This window comes from Pelecanus crispus, assembly GCF_030463565.1.
Source record: "Pelecanus crispus isolate bPelCri1 chromosome 24 unlocalized genomic scaffold, bPelCri1.pri SUPER_24_unloc_3, whole genome shotgun sequence".
NCBI lineage: Eukaryota > Metazoa > Chordata > Aves > Pelecaniformes > Pelecanidae > Pelecanus > Pelecanus crispus.
The window spans coordinates 21,260-35,813 of NW_027461231.1; the positions used below are offsets into that span (position 1 = coordinate 21,260).

The following is a 14,554-nucleotide window of genomic DNA, read 5'->3' on the forward strand; positions in this document are numbered from 1 at the left end:
TGGGTGCCCCGGCCCCCTGGGTGCCCCCGGGGGTGTGGGTGCCGGCCGGCTGGGTGGGTGCTGACCCCCCCCCAGCTGGCGCGGTGGGGCGCGAGGGGGAGCTGGAGCTGCTGAAGGAGCAGCTGGGGGCGGCGGGGCCCCCCGAGAGCCTCTCGGACGAGGAGCTGCCGCTCGACCCCCGGCTCTACCAGGAGCTCTGCGCCGGCGCCTTCGACGAGCACGGCCTGGTGAGCACCCCCGAATCCTCCCCCGGCACCCCCGAATCCTCCCCCCGGACTACCCCCCACCTGTCCCGGCCCCCAAGTGCCCCTGATTTTAGGCTGGGGAGGCCAAATCCCCTCGGAATGGGGCCCAAGTGCTCCAAATTCTGGGGGGTGGGGACCCCAAATTCCCCCGGAATGGCCCCAAATGGACTTTGGGGACCCCAAATCCGGTCAGAATGGCCCCAAAATGGAGTTGGGGGACCCCAAATCCCCCTGGAATGGCCCCAAAATGGACTTTGGGGGTCCCCCCATCCCCCAGAATGGCCCCAAAATGGACTTTGGGGACCCCAAATCTGGTCAGAATTGTCCCAAAATGGAATTTGGGGACCCCAAATCCCCCCGGAATGACCCCAAAATGGACTTTGGGGACTCCAAATCCGGTCAGAATGGCCCCAAAATGGACTTTGGGGACCCCAAATCCCCCTGGAATGGCCCCAAAATGGAGTTGGGGGACCCCAAATCCGGTCAGAATGGCCCCAAAATGGAGTTGGGGGACCCCAAATCCAGTCAGAATTGTCCCAAAATGGAATTTGGGGACCCCAAAATCCCCCCAGAATGACCCCAAAATGGAGTTGGGGGACCCCAAATCTGGTCAGAATTGTCCCAAAATGGAGTTGGGGGACCCCAAATCCCCCCAGAATGGCCCCAAAATGGAGTTGGGGGACCCCAAATCCGGTCAGAATGGCTCCAAAATGGAGTTGGGGGGCCCCAAATCCCCCCGGAATGGCCCTAAAATGGAGTTGGGGGGCCCCCCCAATCCCCCCGGAATGGCCCCGAAATGGAAATTGGCGACCCCAAATCCCCTCGGAATGGCCCCAAAATGGACTTTGGGGGTCCCCCCATCCCCCAGAGTGGCCCCAAAATGGGACTTTGGGGACCCCCAAATCTGGTCAGAATTGTCCCAAAATGGAATTTGGGGACCCCAAATCCCCCCGGAATGACCCCAAAATGGACTTTGGGGACCCCAAATCCGGTCAGAATGGCCCCAAAATGGACTTTGGGGACCCCAAATCCCCCTGGAATGGCCCCAAAATGGAGTTGGGGGACCCCAAATCCGGTCAGAATGGCCCCAAAATGGAGTTGGGGGACCCCAAATCCAGTCAGAATTGTCCCAAAATGGAATTTGGGGACCCCAAATCCCCCCAGAATGACCCCAAAAATGGAATTTGAGGACCCCAAATCCCCCCGGAATGGCCCCAAAATGGAGTTGGGGGACCCCAAATCCCCCCCGGAATGGTCCCAAAATGGAGTTGGGGGACCCCAAATCCCCCCGGAATGGCCCCAAAATGGACTTTGGGGACCCCAAATCCCCCCGGAATGGCCCCAAAAATGGACTTTGGGGGTCCCCCCATCCCCCAGAGTGGCCCCAAAATGGACTTTGGGGACCCCAAATCTGGTCAGAATTGTCCCAAAATGGAATTTGGGGACCCCAAATCCCCCCGGAATGACCCCAAAATGGACTTTGGGGACCCCAAATCCGGTCAGAATGGCCCCAAAATGGACTTTGGGGACCCCAAATCCCCCTGGAATGGCCCCAAAATGGAGTTGGGGGACCCCAAATCCGGTCAGAATGGCCCCAAAATGGAGTTGGGGGACCCCAAATCCAGTCAGAATTGTCCCAAAATGGAATTTGGGGACCCCAAATCCCCCCCAGAATGACCCCAAAAATGGAATTTGAGGACCCCAAATCCCCCCGGAATGGCCCCAAAATGGAGTTGGGGGACCCCAAATCCCCCCGGAATGGTCCCAAAATGGAGTTGGGGGACCCCAAATCCCCCCGGAATGGTCCCAAAATGGAGTTGGGGGACCCCAAATCCCCCCGGAATGGCCCCAAAATGGACTTTGGGGACCCCAAATCCCCCTCGGAATGGCCCCAAAATGGACTTTGGGGGTCCCCCCATCCCCCAGAGTGGCCCCAAAATGGACTTTGGGGACCCCAAATCTGGTCAGAATTGTCCCAAAATGGACTTTGGGGACCCCAAATCCCCCCGGAATGACCCCAAAATGGACTTTGGGGACCCCAAATCCGGTCAGAATGGCCCCAAAATGGACTTTGGGGACCCCAAATCCCCCTGGAATAGCCCCAAAATGGAGTTGGGGGACCCCAAATCCGGTCAGAATGGCTCCAAAATGGAGTTGGGGGACCCCCAATCCCCCCGGAATGGCCCCAAAATGGAGTTGGGGGACCCCAAATCCCCTCAGAATCATCTCCAAATGCCCCAGAATTGCCCCAAATTCTGTTCCAGGCACCCCAAATTGCCCCAAATTCTGCTCTAGGGAACCCCAAATCCTCCCAAATCCCCCCAAAATGACTCTGGTTTGCCCTGGGGACCCCAAATCCCCCCAGAATTGCCCCAAAATGCCCCAAATTTTGTTCCAGGCACCCCAAATCCCCCCAGAATGGCCCAAAAATGGACTTTGGGGACCCCAAATCCCCCCAGAATTGCCCCAAAATGCCCCAAATTTTGTTCCAGGCACCCCAAATCCCCCCCAGAATGGCCCAAAAAATGGATCTTTGGGGACCCCAAATCCCCTCAGAATTGCCCCAAAAATCCCCAAATTTTCTTCCAGGGCCCCCAAATCCCCCAGAATTGCCCCCAAAATCCCCAAATTCTGTTTCAGGGCCCCCAAATCCCCCCCAAATGGCCCCAAAATGGCTGCGATTTGCCCTGGGGGACCCCAAATCCCCCCAATTTGCCCCCAAATGCCCCACGTTCTGGTCCACCGTCGCAACACGCAGCCTCTGGCGTGTTACTAGCGTGTCGAGGCGTGACTATAGCATGTCGGGGGGGTGGGTTTAGTGTCTGTGGCGTGTTTTTGGCGTGTCGGGGTGTTTTGAGGCTGGTTTTAGCGCGTCGGGGCAGGGGGTTTACCGTGTCCAGGCGTGGTTTTAGCGTGTCAGAATCGTGTTTCAGTTACGTCAAAGCGTTGCTTTTGCGTGTCGAGTCATGCCTTTGTGCGTGGAGGCGTGCTTTTAGCGTGTGCAGCTGTCTTTTAAACACACCAAGGCGTGTTTTTAGCACGTAAAGGTGCGTTTTAAGCGCATCAAAACATGCTTTAGCACGTAGCGGCGGGTTTTAAAGCACATCAAAGCATGCTTTTAACGTGTAGAGCTATGTTTTTTAGCATGCAGAGGCATGCTTTGGCACGGAAAGGCATGTTTTACGTGTATCAAGGCACGCACTTAACACGTGAGGGCGCATTTTAAGCGTCGGGACGTTTTTAGTTTGTAGCCGCGTGTTAAGCATGTCAAGGCGTGTATTTAGCACGCAAAAGACACGCTTTAGGTGGGTCAAAGCATGTTTTTAGTGTGTAGATGCATATTTTAAACGCAGCCAAGCGTGTTTTAGTATGCAAAACTATTTTTACAGGGCATTAAGAGGTGTTTTTGACATGTAGAAGTGTGTTTTAAGCATGTTAAGGCATGTTTTTTACGTGGTAAAGATGCATTTTTAAGTACATTGGCATGTTTTTAACATGTGAAGGCATCTTTTGAGTGTGTCAATCCGTGTTTTTAGAGCGCAGAACCGTTTCTAAGCCCACAACCGTTTCTAAGCCCACAGAGGCATGTTTTTAGCGTGTAAAGACACGTTTTAAGTCTGATGTGTTTTTAACATGTGAAGGCATGTTTTGAGCGCGTCAACCTGTGTTTTTAGAGCGTTAGAACCATTTTTAAGCCCCCGGAGACATGTTTTTTAGCGTGTGAAGACGTATTTCCAGGGCACCGAGGCGTGGGTTTAGCCCCAACCCGGGCGCTTTAAGCTCACCGAGGCGTGTTCTTGCATGTCGAGGCGTGGGGTTTGCGGTGCTGAGGCGTGTTTTTGGCGTGTCCCCGGTACAGCCGTGGCTCAGCGACCCCGAGGACGCCCCTTTCCTCGACCCCGTCCTGCGCAAGCGCGCCGTCAAGGTCAAGCACGTCAAGCGGCGGGAGAAGAAATCCGACAAAAAGGTGGGGAACCGGCGGGCACTGGGAGCTACTGGGAGTCACTGGGAGCTACTGGTGGGGTTCTGGTGGGCACTGGGAGCTACTGGGAGCCGCTGGTGGGGTGCTGGTGGGCACTGGGAGCTACTGGGAGCCACTGGTGGGGTGCTGGTGGGCACTGGGAGTCACTGGGAGGGGCTCCTGGGAGGTACTGGGAGTCCCTGGGAGCTACTGGTGGGGTTCTGGTGGGCACTGGGAGTCACTGGGAGGGCTCCTGGGAGGTACTGGGAGTCCCTGGGAGCCACTGGTGGGGTTCTGGTGGGCACTGGGAGGTACTGGGAGTCCCTGGGAGCTACTGGTGGGGTTCTGGTGGGCACTGGGAGTCACTGGGAGGGCTCCTGGGAGGTACTGGGAGTCCCTGGGAGCTACTGGTGGGTTTCTGGTGGGCACTGGGAGGTACTGGGAGGGCTCCTGGGAGGTACTAGGAATCACTGGGAGCCACTGGTGGGGTGCTGGTGGGCACTAGGAGCTACTGGGAGTCACTGGGAGGGCTCCCTGGGAGGTACTGGGAGTCCCTGGGAGCCACTGGTGGGGTTCTGGTGGGCACTGGGATTGGTACTGGGAGTCCCTGGGAGCCACTGGTGGGGTTCTGGTGGGCACTGGGAGTCACTGGGAGGGCTCCTGGGAGGTACTGGGAGTCCCTGGGAGCCACTGGTGGGGTTCTGGTGGGCACTGGGAGGTACTGGGAGTCCCTGGGAGCTACTGGTGGGGTTCTGGTGGGCACTGGGAGTCACTGGGAGGGCTCCTGGGAGGTACTGGGAGTCCCTGGGAGCCACTGGTGGGGTTCTGGTGGGCACTGGGAGGTACTGGGAGTCCCCTGGGAGCTACTGGTGGGGTTCCTGGTGGGCACTGGGAGTCACTGGGAGGGCTCCTGGGAGGTACTGGGAGTCCCTGGGAGCCACTGGTGGGGTTCTGGTGGGCACTGGGAGGTACTGGGAGCCACTGGTGGGGTTCTGGTGGGCACTGGGAGGTACTGGGAGCCACTGGTGGGGTGCTGGTGGGCACTGGGAGGTACTGGGAGCCACTGGTGGGGTGCTGGTGGGCACTGGGAGGTACTGGGAGTCACTGGGAGGGCTCCTGGGAGGTACTGGGAGTCCCTGGGAGCTACTGGTGGGGTTCTGGTGGGCACTGGGAGTCACTGGGAGGGCTCCTGGGAGGTACTGGGAGCCACTGGTGGGGTTCTGGTGGGCACTGGGAGCTACTGGAAGTCCCTGGAAGGGCTCCTGGGAGTCCCTGGGAGCTACTGGTGGGGTTCTGGTGGGCACTGGGAGGGTACTGGGAGGTACTGGGAGGGCTCCTGGGAGTCACTGGGAGCTACCAGTGGGGGTGCTGGTGGGCACTGGGAATCACTGGGAGCTACTGGGAGTCACTGGGAGGGCTCCTGTGGGCTTCTGGTGGTTACTGGGAGTCACTGGGAGGGCTCCTGTGGGCTTCTGGTGGTTACTGGGAGTCACTGGGAGCTACTGCTGGGGTTCTGCTGGGCACTGGGAGTCACTGGGAGCTACTGGTGGGGTTCTGGTGGGCACTGGGATGCCCTAGGGGTTACTGGGAGGGCTACTGGGAATCCCCCTGAGGGTTACTGGGAGCCACTGGGAATCCCCTGAGGGTTACTGGGAGCCCCTGCGGGCCACTGGGAGCCCCTGAAGGTTACTAGGAAGGCTACTGGGACTCCCTGAGGGTTACTGGGAGCCACTGGGAAACCCCGCGAGAGTTATTGGGAGCCCCCCGAGGGTTACTGGGAGCCCCTGGGAGCCCCCCGAGGGTTACTGGGGGGGCCACTGGGAGCCCCCGAGGGTTATTGGGAGCCCCCCGAGGGTTACTGGGAGGGTTACTGGGAGCCCCTGAGGGTTACTGGGAGCCCCTGGGAGCCCCCCGAGGGTTACTGGGAGCCCCCCGAGGGTTACTGGGAGCCCCCCCGAGGGTTACTGGGAGCCCCTGGGAGCCCCCCGAGGGTTACTGGGAGCCCCTGAGGGTTACTGGGAGCCACTGGAACCCCGCGAGAGGTATTGGGAGCCCCCTGAAGGTTACTGGGAGCCACTGGGAGCCCCCCGTGGGTTACTGGGAGGGCCACTGGGAGCCCTCCCGAGGGTTACTGGGAGCCCCCGAGGGTTACTGGGAGCCCCTGGGAATCCCCTGAGGGTTACTGGGAATCCCCTGAGGGTTACTGGGAATCCCCTGAGGGTTACTGGGAATCCCCTGAGGGTTACTGGGAATCCCCTGAGGGTTACTGGGAATCCCCTGAGGGTTACTGGGAGCCCCTGAGGGTTACTGGGAGCCCCTGGGAGCCCCCCGAGGGTTACTGGGAGCCCCTGAGGGTTACTGGAAGCCCCTGGGAAGCCCCTGAGGGTTACTGGGAGCCCCCGAGGGTTACTGGGAGCCCCTGGGAGCCCCCCGAGGGTTAATGGGAGCCCCTGAGGGTTACTGGGAGCCCCTGGGAGCCCCCCGAGGGTTACTGGGAGCCCCCTGAGGGTTACTGGGAGCCCCTGAGGGTTACTGGGAGCCCCTGAGGGTTTACTGGGAGCCCCTGGGAGCCCCCCGAGGGTTACTGGGAGGGCCCCTGGGTGGCACTGGGAGCTCCTGGGGGCGCTGCTGGTGGCCGCGGGGCCCTCGCTGGTGCTGACTGGTTCTTACTGGTGCTGACTGGTGCCGGGGGCAGAAGGAGGAGCGCTACAAGCGGCACCGGCAGAAGCCGCGGCACCGGGAGCGCAGCCGGCACCCGGAGCGCCCGGACGCCCGCGACCCCGCCGGGCTGGGCCAGTGCTGGGCCCCGGCTGCACCCGCCCCGCGCGGCCGCCCTCCAAGTACTGCAGCGAGGCCTGCGGCGTCAAGCTGGCCGCCAAGTGAGTATGCACCAGTACAAACCAGTACGAACCGGTATGGACCAGTACGGACCAGTACGGACCAGTACGGACCGCTATAGAGCGCTGTGAAGTGGCACAGAGCGCAGTGGGTCCCGGTTAGGTCCAGGTCATGCAAGCGCTGCAGCGAGGCCTGCGGCGTCAAGCTGGCCACCAAGTGAGTACGGACCAGTACGGACCAGTACAGACCAGTACGGACCAGTACGGACCGCTATAGAGCGCTGTGAAGTGGCACAGAGCGCAGTGGATCTTTGTGAGGTCTGGGTCATCCGAGCGCTGCAGCGAGGCCTGTGGCGTCAAGCTGGCCGCCAAGTGAGTATAAACCAGTATGGACCAGTATAAACCAGTATGGACCAGTATAAACCAGTATGGACCAGTATAGAGCGCTGTGAAGTAGGACAGGGTGCAGTGGGTCCCCGTTAGGTCCAGGTCATGCAAGCGCTGCCGCGAGGCCTGCGGCTTCAAGCTGGCCGCCAAGTGAGTACGGACCAGTACAGACCAGTACGGACCAGTACAGACCAGTAGGGACCAGTACAGACCAGTACGGACCAGTACAGACCGCTATAGAGCGCTGTGAAGTGGCACAGAGCGCAGTGGGTCCCGGTTAGGTCCAGGTCATCCAAACGCTGCAGCAAGGCCTGCGGCGTCAAGCTGGCCGCCAAGTGAGTACGGACCAGTACGGACCAGTACAAACCAGTACGGACCAGTACAGACCAGTACAGACCGCTATAGAGCGCTGTGAAGTGGCACAGAGCGCAGTGGGTCCCGGTTAGGTCCAGGTCATCCAAACGCTGCAGCGAGGCCTGCGGCGTCAAGCTGGCCGCCCAGTGAGTACGGACCAGTACGGACCAGTACGGACCAGTACGGACCGCTACAGAGCACTGTGAGGTGGCACAGAGCGCAGTGGGTCCCAGTTAGGTTCAGGTCATGCAAGCGCTGCCGCGAGGCCTGCGGCATCAAGCTGGCCGCCAAGTGAGTACGGACCAGTACGGACCAGTACAAACCAGTACGGACCAGTACAAACCAGTACGGACCAGTACGGACCGCTACAGAGCACTGTGAGGTGGCACAGAGCGCAATGGGTCCCGGTTAGGTCCAGGTCATGCAAGTGCTGCAGCGAGGCCTGCGGCGTCAAGCTGGCCGCCAGTGAGTACGGACCAGTGTAGACCAGTATGGACCAGTGTAGACCAGTATGGACCAGTACAAACCAGTATGGACCAGTATAGAGCGCTGTGAAGTGGCACAGAGCGCAGTGGATCTTTGTGAGGTCTGGGTCATCCGAGCGCTGCAGCGAGGCCTGTGGCGTCAAGCTGGCCGCCAAGTGAGTACAAACCAGTATGGACCAGTATAAACCAGTATGGACCAGTATAAACCAGTATGGACCAGTATAGAGCGCTGTGAAGTAGGACAGGGGTGCAGTGGGTCCCCGGTTAGGTCCCGGTCATCCAGGTGCTGCAGCGAGGCCTGCGGCGTCAAGCTGGCCGCCAAGTGAGTACGCACCAGTATAGACGAGTATGGACCAGTATAGATGAGTATGGACCAGTATAGACCAGTACGGACCAGTATGGCCCAGTACGGACCAGTATAGAGCGCTATAAAGTGGCACAGAGCGCAGTGGATCCCTGTGTGCTCCCGGTCATCCAGGTGCTGCAGCGAGGCCTGCGGCGTCAAGCTGGCCGCCAAGTAAGTACGGACCAGTATAGACCAGTAGGGACCAGTATAGACCAGTACGGACCAGTATGGCCCAGTACGGACCAGTATAGAGCGCTATAAAAGTGGCACAGAGCGCAGTGGATCCCTGTGTGCTCCCGGTCATCCAGGTGCTGCAGCGAGGCCTGCGGCGTCAAGCTGGCCGCCAAGTAAGTACGGACCAGTATAGACCAGTATGGACCAGTATAGACCAGTACGACCAGTATAGACCAGTAGAGACCAGTATGGACCAGTATAGAGCGCTATAAAGTGGCACAGAGTGCAGTGGATCCCTGTGTGCTCCCGGTCATCCAGGTGCTGCAGCGAGGCCTGCGGCGTCAAGCTGGCCGCCAAGTAAGTACGGACCAGTAGAGACCAGTACAGACCAGTAGAGACCAGTACAGACCAGTAGAGACCAGTATAGACCAGTAGAGACCAGTATGGACCAGTATAGAGCGCTATAAAGTGGCACAGAGCGCAGTGGATCCCTGTGTGCTCCCAGTCATCCAGGTGCTGCAGCGAGGCCTGCGGCATCAAGCTGGCCGCCAAGTAAGTATGGACCAGTATAGACCAGTATGGACCAGTATAGACCAGTAGGGACCAGTATAGACCAGTACGGACCAGTATAGAGCGCTATAAAGTGGCACAGAGCGCAGTGGATCCCTGTGTGCTCCCGGTCATCCAGGTGCTGCAGCGAGGCCTGCGGCGTCAAGCTGGCCGCCAAGTAAGTACGGACCAGTATAGACCAGTACGGACCAGTATAGACCAGTACGGACCAGTATAGACCGGTACGGACCAGTATAGACCAGTATAGACCAGTATGGACCAGTGCAGACCAGTAGGGAGCAGTAGGGAGCAGCACCGAGCGCTGGGAGGTGGCGCAGGGCGCGGTGGATCCCAGCGCGGGTCCCGCCCACCCAGGGGCTGCAGCGAGGCCGGTGGGGTCGAGCTGTTTGACCCCTCCCCCCCCCCGCCGGATCCACGGGATCCTGCCGCAGCGGATCCCACCCATCCCCCACCCGATCCACCCCCCACCCGATCCCGGGGGCAGCAGGGACCCCCCAGGGTGCCCCGTTCACCCCATTTCTCCCTCCACCCCCCCAGCCGGATCCAGGGGATCCTGCCGCAGCGGGGTCCAGCAGTGGATCCCCCACCCGATCCCAGGGATCCCGGGGCCCTGGGGGCACGGGGCCGCCCCAGGGTGCCCCCCTTAACCCCCTCTCCCCCCCCGGTTAACCCCCCCTCTCCCAGCTGGATCCATGGGATCCTGCCACAGCGGATCCAGCAGCGGATCCCCCAGCGGATCCCAGGGATCCCGGGGCCTGGGAGCAGCAGGGACCCCCCAGGGTGCCCCATTGACCCCATTTCTCCTCCACCCTACAGCCGGATCCATGGGATCCTGCCGCAGCGGGTCCAGCAGCGGATCCCCCAGCGGATCCCAGGGATCCCGGGGCCCTGGGGGCACGGGGCCGCCCCAGGGTGCCCCCCTTAACGCCCTCCTCCCCCCGTTAACCCCCCCCTCTCCCAGCCGGATCCAGGGGATCCTGCCGCAGCGGGTCCAGCAGCGGATCCCCCAGCGGATCCCAGGGATCCCGGGGCCCTGGGAGCAGCAGGGACCCCCCAGGGTGCCCCATTGACCCCATTTCTCCTCCACCCTACAGCCGGATCGCCGAGACCCTGCCGCAGCGGGTCCAGCAGTGGATCCCCCCACCCGATCCCAGGGATCCCGGGGCCCTGGGGGCACGGGGCCGCCCCAGGGTGCCCCCCTTAACCCCCTCTCCCCCCCCGTTAACCCCCCCTCTCCCAGCCGGATCTACGAGATCCTGCCGCAGCGGATCCAGCAGCGGATCCCCCAGCGGATCCCCGGGGTCCCGGGAGCAGCAGGGACCCCCCAGGGTGCCCCGTTCACCCCATTTCTCCTCCACCCCCCCAGCCGGATCCATGGGATCCTGCCGCAGCGGATCCAGCAGTGGATCCCCCAGTGGATCCCAGGGATCCCGGGGCCCTGGGGGCACGGGGCTGCCCTGGGGTGCCCCCCTTAACCCCCCTCTCCCCCCCGTTAACCCCCCCCCTCTCCCAGCCGGATCTACGAGATCCTGCCGCAGCGGGTCCAGCAGCGGATCCCCCAGCGGATCCCCAGGGTCCCGGGAGCAGCAGGGACGCCCCAGGGTGCCCCATTGACCCCATTTCTCCTCCACCCTACAGCCGGATCTCCGAGACCCTGCCGCAGCGGGTCCAGCAGCGGATCCCCCAGCGGATCCCAGGGATCCCGGGGCCCTGGGGGCACGGGGCTGCCCCAGGGTGCCCCCCTTAACCCCCTCTGCCCCTCCATAACCCCCCCTCTCCCAGCCGGATCTACGAGATCCTGCCGCAGCGGATCCAGCAGTGGATCCCCCAGCGGATCCCAGGATCCCAGGGTCCTGGGGGCACAAGGCTGCCCCGGGGTGCCCCCCTTAACCCCTCTTCTCCCCCCTTTGGCAGCCGGATCTACGAGATCCTGCCGCAGTGGGTCCAGCAGCGGATCCCCCAGCAGATCCCAGGGATCCCGGGGTCCTGGGGGCACGGGGCCGCCCCAGGGTGCCCCCTTAACCCCTCTTCTCCCCCCCTTTGGCAGCCGGATCTTACGAGATCCAGCAGCGGATCCCCCAGCAAAAGATCCCAGGGATCCCATGGTCCTGGGGGCAGCAGGGACCCCCCAGGGTGCCCCCATTCACCCCCTCTGCCCCCCCATAACCCCCTCTCCCCCCCCCCCTCCCAGCCGGATCTACGAGATCCTGCCGCAGCGGGTCCAGCAGCGGATCCCCCAGTGGATCCCAGGGATCCCAGGGTCCCGGGAGCAGCAAGGACCCCTCAGGGTGCCCCCCCTTAACCCCCTCTGCCCCCCATAACCCCCCTCTCCCCCCCCCCTCAGCCGGATCTACGAGATCCTGCCGCAGCGGGTCCAGCAGCGGATCCCCCAGTGGATCCCAGGGATCCCGGGGTCCTGGGGGCAGCAGGGACCCCCCAGGGTGCCCCCATTCACCCCCTCTGCCCCTCCATAACCCCCTCCACCCCCCCCCCCCCAGCCAGATCTACGAGATCCTGCCGCAGCGGGTCCAGCAGTGGATCCCCCAGTGGATCCCAGGGATCCCGGGGCCCTGGGGGCACGGGGCTGCCCTGGGGTGCCCCCCTTAACCCCCTCTTCCCCTGTTACCCCCCCTCCCCCCCTTTGGCAGCTGGATCTACAAGATCCTGCCGCAGCGGGGTCCAGCAGCGTATCCCCCAGTGGATCCCGGGTCCTGGGGGCAGCAGGGACCCCCCAGGGTGCCCCCATTCACCCCCTCTGCCCCCCCCATAATCCCCTCCCCCCCCCAGCTAGATCTACGAGATCCTGCCGCAGCGGGTCCAGCAGCGGATCCCCCAGCGGATCCCAGGGATCTGGGGGCACGGGGCTGCCCTGGGGTGCCCCCCTTAACCCCCTCTCCCCCCCGTTAACACACCCCCCCCCCCCCCTTTGGCAGCCGGATCTACGAGATCCTGCCGCAGCGGGTCCAGCAGCGGATCCCCCAGCAGATCCCAGGGATCCCATGGTCCCCCCCCCCCCCCCTGGGGGCACGGGGCTGCCCCGGGGTGCCCCCATTCACACCCCTCTGCCCCCCCCCATAACCCCCTCTCCCCCCAGTCTCCCAGCCAGATCTATGAGAGCCTGCCACAGCGGGTCCAGCAGTGGATCCCCCACCCGATCCCAGGGATCCCGGGGGCAGCAGGAATACCCTGGGGTACCCCCTGTTACCCCTCCAATCTCCTCTGCCCCACCATAACCCCCTCTCCCCCCCCCTCTCCCAGCCGGATCTACGAGATCGTGCCGCAGCGGATCCAGCAGCGGATCCCCCAGTGGATCCCAGGGATCCCGGGGTGCTGGGGGCAGCAGGGACCCCCCAGGGTGCCCCATTGACCCCCATTTCTCCTCCACCCTACAGCCGGTTCTCCGAGACCCTGCCGCAGCGGATCCAGCAGCGGATCCCCCACTGGATCCCAGGGATCCCGGGGTGCTGGGGGCACGGGGCTGCCCTGGGGTGCCCCCCCTTAACCCCCTCTCTCCCCCCCGTTAACCCCCCTCTTCTCCCAGCTGGATCCATGGGATCCTGCCGCAGCGGATCCAGCAGTGGATTCCCCAGTGGATCCCAGGGATCCCGGGGTCCTGGGGGCAGCAGGGACCCCCCAGGGTGCCCCCATTCACCCCCTCTGCCCCCCCATAACCCCCTCTCCCCCCCCCCTCCCCAGCCGGATCTACGAGATCCTGCCGCAGCGGGTCCAGCAGCGGATCCCCCAGTGGATCCCAGGGATCCCAGGGTCCCGGGAGCAGCAAGGACCCCTCAGGGTGCCCCCCTTAACCCCCTCTGCCCCCCCCATAACCCCCTCTCCCCCCCCCTCAGCCGGATCTACGAGATCCTGCCGCAGCGGGTCCAGCAGCAGATCCCCCAGTGGATCCCAGGGATCCCGGGGTCCTGGGGGCAGCAGGGACCCCCCAGGGTGCCCCCATTCACCCCCTCTGCCCCCCCATAACCCCCTCTCCCCCCCCCCCCCCCCAGCCGGATCTACGAGATCCTGCCGCAGCGGATCCAGCAGTGGCAGCAGAGCCCCTGCGTGGCGGAGGAGCACGGGAAGCGGCTGCTGGAGCGGATCCGGCGGGAGCAGCACCAGGCCCGGCTGCGGCTGCAGGAGATGGAAGCGGCGCTTCCACGAGCTGGAGGGGCTGATCGCCCGCGCCAAGGGGCAACCCGCCCCGCGAGGATGAGGAGGTGCGCCCGAGCCCCCCCCCGCTGCCCCCCCGCATCCCCCCCGGGCGCCTGGGGCCCCCCCCGGATCCCCCCAAACCCCCCTGGGTGCCCCCCAGATCCCCTGAACCCCCCCCCAGGAGCCTGGGTGCCCCCCTAGATCCCTTAAACCCCCCCCCCCCACCCCAGGCACCTGGGTGCCCTCCGGATCCCTTGAACCCCCCCCCCAGGCGCCTGGGTGCCCCCCGGATCCCCCCGAACCCCCCCCCCCCCCAGGCGCCTGGGTGCCCCCCGGATCCCCCCGAACCCCCCCCCCAGGCGCCTGGGTGCCCCCCAGATCCCTTGAACCCCCCCCCCCAGGCGCCTGGGTGCCCCCCGGATCCCCCCGAACCCCCCCCCCAGGCGCCTGGGTGCCCCCCAGATCCCTTGAACCCCCCCCCCCAGGCGCCTGGGTGCCCCCCAGATCCCCCTGAACCCCCCCCCCAGGCGCCTGGGTGCCCCCTGGATCCCCCCGACCCCCCCCCAGGCGCCTGGGTGCCCCCCAGATCCCCCGAACCCCCCCCCCAGGCGCCTGGGTGCCCCCGAGATCCCTTGAACCCCCCGCCCAGGTGCCTGGGTGCCCCCCAGATCCCCCTGAACCCCCCCCAGGTGCCTGGGTGCCCCCCGGATCCCCCCGAACCCCCCCCCCCCAGGCGCCTGGGTGCCCCCCGAGATCCCTTGAACCCCCCCCCCAGGTGCCTGGGTGCCCCCCAGATCCCTTGAACCCCCCCCCCCAGGTGCCTGGGTGCCCCCTGGATCCCCCCTGCACCCCCCCCCAGGCGCCTGGGTGCCCTCCAGATCCCCCTGAACCCCCCCCAGGTGCCTGGGTGCCCCCCCAGATCCCCCTGAACCCCCCCCCAGGTGCCTGGGTGCCCCCCGGATCCCCCCGCACCCCCCCCCCAGGCGCCTGGGGTGCCCTCCAGATCCCCCTGAACCCCCCCAGATCCCCCCGAACCCCCCCAAGCA

General features: G+C 64.0%; 1 protein-coding gene across 1 annotated transcript in view; it reads left to right on the forward strand.

Moving 5' to 3' along the window:
• Nucleotides 1-14,554, forward strand: part of LOC142596792 (CXXC-type zinc finger protein 1-like) — a 40,117-nt gene that overhangs the window by 12,915 nt on the left and 12,648 nt on the right. The window contains 7 exon segments of the mRNA XM_075727263.1: nucleotides 40-227; nucleotides 4,105-4,212; nucleotides 6,902-7,004; nucleotides 7,007-7,085; nucleotides 13,364-13,502; nucleotides 13,504-13,557; nucleotides 13,559-13,573. Coding sequence (XP_075583378.1) covers nucleotides 40-227; nucleotides 4,105-4,212; nucleotides 6,902-7,004; nucleotides 7,007-7,085; nucleotides 13,364-13,502; nucleotides 13,504-13,557; nucleotides 13,559-13,573 — 686 coding nt within the window.